The sequence below is a fragment of the Pristiophorus japonicus genome, chromosome 11, assembly GCF_044704955.1.
Source record: "Pristiophorus japonicus isolate sPriJap1 chromosome 11, sPriJap1.hap1, whole genome shotgun sequence".
In the NCBI taxonomy this organism is placed as follows: domain Eukaryota; kingdom Metazoa; phylum Chordata; class Chondrichthyes; family Pristiophoridae; genus Pristiophorus; species Pristiophorus japonicus.
In genome coordinates, this window is record NC_091987.1 from 12228148 (window position 1) to 12240521 (window position 12374).

General features: G+C 46.2%; 1 protein-coding gene across 1 annotated transcript in view; it reads left to right on the forward strand.

Annotated features, from left to right (window-relative positions):
• LOC139275505 (E3 ubiquitin/ISG15 ligase TRIM25-like) overlaps positions 1 to 5844 on the forward strand; it is a 50058-nt gene extending 44214 nt beyond the window's left edge. The window contains exon 7 of the mRNA XM_070892675.1: positions 5267 to 5844. Within this exon, the coding sequence (XP_070748776.1) occupies positions 5267 to 5796 (530 nt within the window). The 3' untranslated portion in view covers positions 5797 to 5844. The remainder of the gene's footprint in view (positions 1 to 5266) is intronic.
• The last annotated feature ends 6530 nt before the right edge of the window (positions 5845 to 12374 follow it).

Genomic DNA, 12374 nt, shown 5'->3' on the forward strand with positions numbered 1-12374 from the left:
TGGGAATTAAACATACAAGGGTATCTGACAATTCGGAAAGATAGACAAGAAGGGAAAGGAGATGGGGTAGCTCTGTTAATAAAGGATGATATCAGGGCAGTTGTGAGAGACGATATTGGCTCTAATGAACAAAATGTTGAATCATTGTGGGTGGAGATTAGAGATAGTAAGGGGAAAAAGTCACTGGTGGGCGTAGTTTATAGGCCCCCAAATAATAACTTCACGGTGGGGCGGGCAATAATCAAGGGAATAATGGAGGCATGTGGAAAAGGAACGGCAGTAATCATGGGGGCTTTTAACCTACATATCGATTGGTCAAACCAAATCGCACGGGGTAGCCTTGAGAAGGAATTCATAGAATGCATACGGGATTGTTTCTTAGAACAGTATGTTACAGATCCTACAAGGGAGCAAGCTATCTTAGATCTGGTCCTGTGTAATGAGACAGGAATAATAAAAGATCTCCTCGTAAAAGATCCTCTAGGAATGAGTGATCACACTATGGTTCAATTTGTAATACAGATTGAGGATGAGGAAGTAGTGTCTCAAACGAGCGTACTATGCTTAAACAAAGGGGACTACAGTGGGATGAGGGAAAAGTTGGCTGAAGTAGACTGGAAACACAGACTAAACGGTGGCACAATTGAAGAACAGTGGAGGACTTTTAAGGAGCTCTTTCATAGTGCTCAACAAAAATATATTCCAGTGAAAAAGAAGGGCGGTAAGAGAAGGGATAACCAGCCGTGGATAACCAAGGAAATAAAGGAGAGTATCAAATTAAAAACCAATGAATATAAGGTGGCCAAGGTTAGTGGAAAACTAGCAGATTGGGAAAATTTTAAATGACAGCAAAGAATGACTAAGAAAGCAATAAAGAAAGGAAAGATTGATTACGAAAGTAAACTTGCGCAAAACATAAAAACAGATAGTAAAAGCTTTTACAGATATATAAAACGGAAAAGAGTGACTAAAGTAAATGTTGGTCCCTTAGAAGATGATAAGGGGGATTTAATAATGGGAAATGTGGAAATGGCTGAGACCTTAAACAATTATTTTGCTTCGGTCTTCACAGTGGAAGACACAAAAACCATGCCAAAAATTGCTGGTCACGGGAATGTGGGAAGGGAGGACCTTGAGATAATCACGATCACTAGGGGGGTAGTGCTGGACAGGCTAATGGTACTCAAGGTAGACAAGTCCCCTGGTCCGGATGAAATGCATCCCAGGGTAGTAAAAGAGATGGCGGAAATTATAGCAGATGCATTCGTTATAATCTACCAAAATTCTCTGGACTCTGGGGAGGTACCAGTGGATTGGAAAGCAGTTAATATAACGCCTCTGTTTAAAAAAGGGAGCAGACAAAAGGCAGGTAACTATAGGCCGGTTAGTTTAACATCTGTAGTGGGGAAAATGCTTGAAGCTATCATTAAGGAAGAAATAGCGGGACATCTAGATAGGAATAGTGCAATCAAGCAGACGCAACATGGATTCATGAAGGGGAAATCATGTTTAACTAATTTACTGGAATTCTTTGAGGATATAACGAGCATGGTGGATAGAGGTATACCGATGGATGTGGTGTATTTAGATTTGCAAAAGGCATTCTATAAGGTGCCACACAAAAGGTTACTGCAGAAGATAAAGGTACGTGGGGTCAGTGGAAATGTATCAGCATGGATAGAGAATTGGCTAGCTAACAGAAAGCAGAGAGTCGGGATAAATGGGTCCTTTTCGGGTTGGAAATCGGTGGTTAGTGGTGTGCCACAGGGATCGCTGCTGGGACCACAACTGTTTACAATATACATAGATGACCTGGAAGAGGGGACAGAGTGTAGTGTAACAAAATTTGCAGATAACACAAAGATTAGTTGGAAAGCGGGTTGTGTAGAGGACAAGAGAGTCTGCAAAGAGATTTAGATAGGTTAAGCGAATGGGCTAAGGTTTGGTAGATGGAATACAATTTTGGAAAATGTGAGGTCATCCACCTTGGAAAAAAAACAGTAAAAGGGAATATTATTTGAATGGGGAGAAATTACAACATGCTGCAGTGCAGAGGGACCTGGGGGTCCTTGTGCATGAATCCCAAAAAGTTAGTTTGCAGGTGCAGCAGGTAATCAAGAAGGCGAATGGAATGTTGGCCTTCATTGCGAGAGGGATGGAGTACAAAAGCAGGGAGGTCCTGCTGCAACTGTATAGGGTATTGGTGAGGCCGCACCTGGAGTACTGCATGCAGTTTTGGTCACCTTTCTTAAGGAAGGATATACTAGCTTTGGAGGGGATACAGAGACGATTCACTAGGCTGATGGCTGATTCCGGAGATGAGGGGGTTGCCTTATGATGATAGATTGAGTAGACTGGGTCTTTAGTCATTGGAGTTCAAAAGGATGAGGGGTGATCTTATAGAAACATTTAAAATAATGAAAGGGATAGACAAGATAGAGGCGGAGAGGTTGTTTCTACTGGTCGGGGAGACTAGAACTAGGGGGCACAGCCTCAAAATACGGGGGAGCCAATTTAAAACCGAGTTGAGAAGGTATTTCTTCTCCCAAAGGGTTGTGAATCTGTGGAATTCTCTGCCCAAGGAAGCAGTTGAGACTAGCTCATTGAATGTATTCAAGTCACAGATAGATAGATTTTTAACCAATAAGGGAATTAAGGGTCACGGGGAGCGGGCGGGTAAGTGGAGCTGAGTCCGCGGCCAGATCAGCCATGATCTTGTTGAATGGCGGAGCAGGCTCGAGGGGCTAGATGGCCTACTCCTGTTCCTAATTCTTATGTTCTTATGTGGTGAAAATGTGGAACTCTCTCCCCCAAAAAGCTGTTGAGGCTGGGGGCCAATTGAAAATTTCAAAACTCAAATTGATATTTTGTTAGTCAAGGATATTAAGGGTTAGGAAATCAAGGCACGTAAATGGAGTTAGGATACAGATCAGCCATTATCTAATTGAATGGCAAAACAGGCTCGAGGGGCTGAATGGCCACACCTGTTCCTATGGCCCGAAGCTCTGGAATTCCCTCCTTCAACCTCTCCATCCCTCTCCTTCTTAAAATCTTTGTCTTCAACCAAGCTTTTGATCATTTGTCCTAACGTCTCTTTCTGTGGCTCGGTGTCAGTTTTTTCTGATTATGCTCCTGTGAAACGCCTTGGGATGTTTTTCTATGTTAAAGGTGCTATATAAATGCAAGTTGTTGTTGCAGAGAATGCTGGGTTCCTGTGTGCTTTCTGTGCTGCCTGGCTGAACTTGCCTCCTTTTATTGCTCCTCATCCTTTTCTTACCCATGCAAATAGCAAGAGCTTTAGCCTCTTTGAAGAATAGAAACATAGAAAATAGGTGCAGGAGTAGGCCATTCGGCCCTTCAAGCCTGCACCACCATTCAATATGATCATGGCTGATCATGCAACTTCAGTATCCCACTCCAGCTTTCTCTCCATACTCCTTGATCCCTTTAGCCATTGCGGTAACATCTAACTCCCTTTTGAATATATCTAACGAACTGGCCTCAACAACTTTCTGTGGTAGAGAATTCCACAGGTTTACAACTCTGAGTGAAGAAGTTTCTCCTCATCGCGGTCCTAAATGGCTTACCCCTTATCCTTCGACTGTGACCCCTGGTTCTGGACTTCCCCAACATCGTGAACATTTTTCCTGCATTTAACCTGTCCAATCCCATCAGAATTTTATATGTTTCGATGAGATCCCCTCTCATTCTTCTAAATTCCAGTGAATTATCATCATCATCATCCTAGCCTAGTCGATCCAGTCTTTCTTCATATGTCAGTCCTGCCATCCCGAGAATCAGTCTGGTGAACCTTCGCTGCACTCCCTCAATAGCAAGAACGTCCTTCCTCAGATTAGGAGACCAAAACTGTACACAATATTCAAGGTGTGGCCTCACCAAGGTCCTGTACAACTGCAATAAGACCTCTCTACTCCTATACTCAAATCCTCTCGCTATGAAGGCCAACATGCCATTTGCCTTCTTCACCGCCTGCTGTACCTGCATGCCAACTTTCAATGACTGATGTACCATGACACCCAGGTCTCGTTGCACCGCTCCTTTTCCTAATCTGTCACCATTCAGATAATATTCTGCCTTCCTGTTTTTGCCACCAAAGTGGATAACCTCACATTTATCTACATTATACTGCATCTGCCATGCATTTGCCCACTCACCTAATCTGTCCAAGTTACCCTGCAGCCTCCTAGCATCCTCCTCACAGCTCACACTGCCACCCAGCTTAGTGTCATCTGCAAACTTGGAGATATTACATTCAATTCCTTTGTCTAAATCATTAATGTATATTATAAATAGCTGGAGTCCCAGCACTGAACCCTGTGACACCCCACTGGTCACTGCCTGCCATTCTGAAAAGGACCCGTTTTTCCTACTCTTTGCTTCCTGTCTGCTATCTACGTCAGTACATTACCCCCAATACCATGTGCTTTAATTTTGCACACTAATCTCTTGTGTGGGACCTTGTCAAAAGCCTTTTGAAAGTCCAGATACACCACATCCACTGGTTCTCCCTTATCCACTCTACTAGTTACATCCTCAAAAAATTCTAGAAGATTTGTCAAGCATGATTTCGCTTTCAAAAATTTATAAATGATAAAAACCGTCTGAGAAATGTTGTTGAGGGATTTCTTCTACATTAAAAAAAACTAATATGAATGTCCTAATTTGTGACAAATTTGAATATATTGAATTGACAGCAATGGGACACTGACACTAATCAACATCATCATCATAGGCAGTCCCTCGGAATCGAGGAGAACTTGCTTCCACTCTTAAAATGATTCCTTAGGTGGCTGAACAGTCCAATATGAGAGCCATAGTCCCTGTCACAGGTGGGACATATAGTCGTTGAGGGTAAGGGAGGGTTGGGACAGATTTGTCGTACGCTCCTTCCGCTGCCTGCGCTTGATTTCTGCATCCTCTCAGTGATGAGACTCAAGGTGCTCAGCGCCCTCCCAGATGCACTTCCTCCACTTAGGGCAGTCTTTGGCCAGGGACTCCCAGGTGTCAGTGGGGATGTTGCACTTTCTCAGGGAGGCTTTGAGGGTGTCCTTGTAATGTTTCCTCTGCCCACCTTTGACTCGTTTGCTGCGAAGCAAACATGGATACTGATTGATCGATGTATAGTTAAGTGTACAGAATACAGTGTGAGAGGTTATACGGGGCCTCCACTATCTGGGAAATACTGTCAATGTCACCCTGCAGCTGTCAATCATTGATCTGATAAACATGTTCCTTGCCTCTCTAGGGGAATGTTCACGGATGATGCTGGATCCAATGACTGCAAACAAGCACTTGATTCTGTCTGATGATCTGACATCAGTGACCTACACTTATCAGGAACAGTCCTACCCAAGTAACCCAGGGAGGTTTAAAACCTACTCTCAAATCCTCTGCTCCCAGAGTTTTTTCTCAGGATGCCATTCTTGGGATGTGGAAACTAATGGTAATTGGTGGGGAATAGGGATCGCCTATGGGAGCATACAGAAGATGGGTAGCAACTCTGATCTTCGAAATAGCACAAAATCCTGGAGCTTGCATCTCTGCATTAGTACCCTGTCAGCCTGTCATAATAAGCAGTCTACACGGCTACCAGTGAAGCCCTCTATCAGCAGGATCCGAGTTCAGTTGGACTATGACGCAGGGACTGTGTCATTTTTCCAGGTCACTGATACACTGACACACTTACACACGTTTAAAACCACATTTTCTGCACGAGTGTTTCCAGCATTTTGCTGTGAGGACAAATCTGGGCTAAAACTGCGAACTTCATGCTGAGTTTCTGAGTCTTTCATTCTTTTTAAATTACTCATTCTCAGATTGTTGGTGTCGCTGGCAAGGCCGGCATTTATTCTGCATCCCAAGTTGCCCTTACTAGTCCACTGCAGAGAGCATTGAAAAGTAAACCAGTTGCTGTGGGACATATTGGCCAGACTGGATAAGACCTTCCCTAAAGAACCAGTAGGGTGTTTCACACAATCCAATAGCATCATGGTCACTTTTACTGAATTCCGATTCTCAAGTGTCATGGTGAGATTTTCACTCACATTCTCTGGATTATTCGTCCAAGCCATTTGGATTACTAATCCAGTCTCATAAATATTACACTACCGTACCCTGGTAATGGTTAATGTTAAACTGCAGTCAAAATGTATGCCTTATAATAAAATGCACTGTTGGGTATATTCTCCTTCAGGAATTCAAGTGCTAAACAAACTATGTAGGGATAAAGTGGTGAAGAGCACTGGCATTTATGTAAACTCTCTCATACGTAAAGTGGTGAAAAGTTAAATTGCAAAATAAATGCCAAATTAGTGGCTTGTTAAAAATGCTTGCTGGCGTCTGGGGTGGGGGGTTTGCTATACCGAAATGTAGAAAAATAAGTTGAAAACTTATTGGAGTTTAGAAGAATGAGAGGAGATCTCATTGAAACATATATGATTCTGCGGGGAATGGACAGGGTAGATGCTGAGAGGTTGTTTCCCCTGGATGGAGAATCTAGAACTAGGGGGCATAGTGTCATGATAAAGGGGTTGGCCATTTATGGTTGAGATGAGGAGAAATGGCTTCACTCAGAGGGTTGTGAATCTTTGGAATTTTCTAGCCCAAAAGGGATGTGGATGTTGAATCATTGAGTATATTCAAGTCTCTGATAGATTTTTGGACTCTAGGGAAATCAAGGGATATGAAGATTGGGTGGAAAGTGAAATTGAGGTCGAAGATCAACCATGACCTTATTGAATGGTGAAGCAGGCTCGATGGGTCTTATGAACTACTCATGCTGCTAATTCTTACATTCTTATCTCATGTTGAAAGGGAAAATTCTATTCAGAGCTGGGCATGTTGACAAAACTGAAAGTGAAGCTCCCTAAGTATCAAACAAAAAGCCAAAAGAAACATGATGCAGTGGCGATGAATGATGAATGGTGATTACTGTCATTTGCAACCTAGCCCATGCTGGCAGCCATGGCTCCTGTTATAAGACCCAATTCCCTGGGCATATTGGATCACTTGGGGGCAAAATCAGACAGCGAGGCTCGCACAGTTTGTAAGGGAGCCTTGACTCCCATTTGCGTCTATTCCATTATTGGATGGATATTCGGCGGGATCCCTTACAGGCATGCAGTCCTCCCTGCCCAGTATTACTCTATGTGCTGTGCTTAGGAGACCCAATATCACCAGGTACAGGAACAGGAAAATCTGACGCATGGTTCCAGCTGCCGCTGTCAGACCCAATCTGGCGGGACCCACACGCCCTGGGCATGAAGGGCATGTGATACTTCATGGTAATTCTTGATCCGGGCTTAATGAGCACTCGGTACAGCGAGTGTATCGAAATCCTGCCCCTAGTGACTCACAAACATCAGGCAATGAGGGTAGAAACTTAGCCTGGGCAGTAATAGCACAAAATAGGCAGCTCATTTTACAGCATGTTTGACTTCAGTGGAAAAGGATATGGAGCAGCCTGTAAACCCGGCAGCCGATTCCCCATCTCCAAACATCACTGCCGTGTCAGAGCTTCTCCCATGAGACTTTTTGTTGGAGCCGTTGGCTTCGTTTCATAGAAACATAGAAAATAGGTGCAGGAGTAGGCCATTCGGCCCTTCGAGCCTGCACCACCATTCAATAAGATCATGGCTGATCATTCCCTCAGTACCCCTTTCCTGCTTTCTCTCCATACCCCTTGATCCCTTTAGCCGTAAGGACCATATCTAACTCCCTCTTGAATATATCAAATGAACTGGCATCAACAACTCTCTGCGACAGGGAATTCAACAGGTTAACAACTCTCTGAGTGAAGAAGTTTCTCCTCATCTCAGTCCTAAATGGCCTACACCTTATCCTGTGTCCCCTGGTTCTGGACTTCCCCAACATCGGGAACATTCTACCTGCATCTAACCTGTCCCGTCCCGTCAGAATCTTATATGTTTCTATGAGATCCCCTCTCATCCTTCTAAACTCCAGTGAATACAGGCCCAGTCGATCCAGTCTCTCCTCATATGTCAGTCCTGCCATCCCAGGAATCAGTCGAGTGAACCTTCGCTGCACTCCCTCAATAGCAAAAACGTCCTACCTCAGATTAGGAGACCAAAACTGAACACAATATTCCAGGTGAGGCCTCACCAAGGCCCTGTACAACTGCAGTAAGACCTCCCTGCTCCTATACTCAAATCCCCTAGCTATGAAGGCCAACAAACCATTTGCCTTCTTCACCGCCTGCTGTACCCATATGCCAACTTTCAATGGCTGATGAACCATGACACCTAGGTCTCATTGCACCTCCCCTTTTCCTAATCTGCCGCAATTCAGATAATTTTCTGTCTTCGCGTTTTTGCCCCTAAAAAGTGAATAACCTCACATTTATCCACATTATACTGCATCTGCCATGCATTTGCCCACTCACCTAACCTGTCCAAGTCACCCTGCAGCCTCTTAGCGACCCCCTCACAGCTCACACCACCACCCAGTTTAGTGTCATCTGCAAACTTGGAGATATTACACTCAATTCCTTCATCTAAATCATTGATGTATATTGTAAAGAGCTGGGGTCCCAGCACTGAGCCCTGCGGCACCCCACTAGTCACTGCCTGCCATCTCCCAGTTCACTGTCCATCGCGGCATCCGGGAGGTCACATAAGCTCTCTGCCCAAGGAGAAGGGACCACATTGTTTATTCTCTGAACAGACAGAAGCAGGACGAGCGCGCATGTGGCTTTGGCAGGATAGCAGGCTTCCCCATGCTGCAGGGCGCCATCGACTGCACACACATGGCTTTGCAGTCACCATATACCTGTACTGAGATGTTCCACAACCGCAAACGCTACCACTCACTTAATGAGCAGTTCTTGTGTGACCGTGCTCAGTACATCATGATGGTGAATGGCAGCGATCATGGTGCCTTTCTTCTGTGCAAGTCTGGTCTGCCAGCAATCTTCCAGCCACCACGTCAAACCCGAGGGTGACAGCTCAGAGACAAGGGCCATCCGCTCTGCACCTGGCTGATGACTCTCCTTCCTCAACCCCACCACTTAGAAACATAGGCCCCAGGTTTCCACACGCGGCAAAACAGGCACCCCTCCGAGCTGGGCGCCCGTTTTTCGCGCCGAAAACGGCGCCTGAAAAAAAACGCGCTATTCTCGAGCGCTTTGCAGCTCGATGTCAGCTTGACGCGGCGCCCAGGGGGCGGAGCCTACCACTCGCGCCGATTTTGTAAGTAGGAGGGGGCGGGTACCATTTAAATGAGTTTTTTTCGTGCCGGCAACCCTGCGCATGCGGGTTGGAGCGTTCGCACACGCGCAGTGTGAAGGAAACATTGGCACTCGCCCATTTTTGTAGTTCTTTGTAGCTGTTCAATTTTTAACATTTTTTAATAAAACCACATTGCCCTTCCATGATCAGCACTGAGGCTTCTTGCAGCAGTGAGAAGGCTGCAGGAAGCCTCAGAAGTTGAGGCAGCCGTTTCCCGACGGGCCCAACCGATGGCAGGGGGGCTTCCCCCCACCCTGCCGTCGGGAATGGCCGCCTCCTCACTGCCTCCTCCCCCCCTCTGCCGTCGGGAACGGCTGCCTCCTCCCTGCCTCCTCCCCCCCGCTACCATCGGGAATGGCTGCCTCCTCACTACCTCCTACCCCCCCTGCCGTTGGGAACGGCTGCCTCCCCGCCCCCCTGCCGTCGGGAACGGCTGCCTCCTCCCTGCCTCCCCCCCCCCCTGCCATCGGGAATGGCTGCCTCCCCCACCCCTGCCGTCGGGAACGGCTGCATCAACTTGTGAGGCTTCCTGCAGCCTTCTCCCTGCCTGAAGCACTTTCACACAGGTAGGAACATGGTTTATTTAATCTTTTCTTTGCTTATAAATTTTTATTCAGGTTGGAATTATTTGTATAATATTTGTATAAGTATAACTAAGGATTTATTGTAGAATGTAATGACTTCCGCCTCCCCCCCACACCTCGTTCTGGACGCCTAATTTGTAACCTGCGCCTGATTTTTTAATGCGTAGTCAAGGTTTTTTCAGGCCTACAAAAATCTTCACTTGCTCCATTCTAAGTTAGTTTGGAGTACGTTTTCACTGTGGAAACTTTCAAATCAAGCGGCAGTGGCCGGACACGCCCTCTTTTGAAAAAAAAATTCTGTTCAAAAGTGAAACTGTTCTACCTGACTAGAACTGCAGAAAACTTAAATGTAGAGAATTGCGATTTCTAAGATACTCCGTTCTCCACCAGTTGCTCCTAAAAATCAGGAGCAAATCATGTGGAAACTTTGGGCCATTGAAACATAAAAATTTGCAGCGCAGAAAGAGGCCATTCCGGTCCATCATGTCCGCGCCGGCCGACAAAGAGCCGCACGGTCCTTGGTCAGCAGCCCTAAAGGTTACAAATAAACCAATGAACAATGACGGAAAGGCAAAGAGCACCCTGTTATATATGTGGACTTGTATTTACGCTGTACAGCCACCAGAGTGCTCATCCCCTGGAGTCTCAAGGGATCCCATAATCCCTTGGGAGCACAGGTATTTAAGGAGGCTTCACAGGTTGGAGAGACACTCTGGAGACCTGCAATAAAAGATTATCACACTTTACTTTGACCTCACAGTGTTCAGTCTGACTCTCCATACACAACAACTGGCGATGAGATACAGATAACAAACCCAAAGATGCAAAGAACAGTGGGCATCCTGGAGAAATTCTTGGAGGGAGATGATTGGGAAACTTTTGTGGAGCGACTCGACCAATACTTCGTGGCCAACGAGCTAGATGGGGAAGAGCGCTGCCAAACAAAGAGCAACCCTCCTCACCCTCTGTGGGCACCAACTTTTTGCCTCATGAAGAATCTGCTCTCTCCACGCAGAAATCGTACGATGATTTGTGCACACTTGTCCGAGAGCATTTAAACCCAGAGGAAAGCGTTCTCATGGTGAGGTACCGGTTCTACACCTACAAAAGGTCTGAAGGCCAGGAAGTGGTGATTTATGTCACCGAGTTAAGATGCCTTTGCGAATTTGAAGGACATTTGGAGCACATGCTCAGAGACTTTTTCGTACTTGGCATTGGCCACGAAACCGTACTTCACAAACTTTTGACTGTAGAGACCCCAACCTTGAGTAAGGCCACAGCGATAGCACAGGTGTTCATTGCCACCAGTGACAATATGAAGCAAATCTCTCAGCACACAAGTGCTGCTACAAGTACTGTGAACAAAGTGATGTTGTTTTTGAATTGTAACGTACAGGGCAGGTCACACATACCTGCAGCTGCACGTCCGCAGATGACTCTGGGTCCACCATCAAGGGTGCTGAATGCAAGGCCATTAACACCTTGTTGGTGCTGCGGGGATGATCATTGTTTCCATTCACACTGATTCAAAGAGTACAGTTGCAAGGGCTGTGGAACAATGGGACAACTCCAAAGAGTGTGCAGGCAAGCTGCAAAGCCTGTTAAACCTGCAAACCACGATGTTGCAGAGGAGGACAGATCCATGGAGGATCACGATGAACCAGAGCCTCAGACCGAGGAGGCAGAGGTACATGGGGTGCACACGTTCACCACGAATTGTCCCCCGAAAATGCTGAATATTGAACTAAATGGATTCCCGTGTCAATGGAGCTGGACACAGGGGTGAACTAGTCCAACATGGACAAAAAGACTTTCGAAAGGTTGTGGTGCAACAAGGCCTCAAGGCCAGTCTTAACTCCATGAAACTAAGAACTTACACCAAAGAACTGATTCCTGTAATTGGCAGTGCTACCGTAAAGGTCTCCTACGATGGAGCGGTGCACAAGCTACCACCTTGGGTGGTACTGGGCGATGGTCCCACGCTGCTCGGCAGGAGCCAGCTGGGAAAGATACGCTGGAACTGGGACGACGTCCGAGCGCTATCACCCGCTGACGACACTTCGCTGTTCGAACCAGGCATTGGGAAATTCCAAGGAGCAAAAGTGCAGAACCACCAAATTCTTGGGGCGCGACCCATCCATCATAAGGCGAGAGCAGTACCGTATATGATGAAAGGGTAGAGATCGAGCTAGACCGGCTGCAACGAGAGGGCATCATTTCACCGAACGAGTTCACCAAGTGGGCCAGTCCTATTGTCCCAGTCCTCAAGGGAGACGGCACCGTCAGAATCTGTGGTGATTACAAACTAACTATCAATCATTTCTCCCTACTGGGCCAATACCCACTACCAAAAACCGATGACCTCTTTGCAACGCTGGCGGGAGAAAAGACGTTCACGAAACTGGATCTGACTTCAGCCTACATGACGCAGGAGCTGGAGGAATCATCGAAGGCCCTCACCTGCATCAACACGCACAAAGGTCTTTTTGTTTATAACAGATGCCCATTTGGAATCCGATCAGCG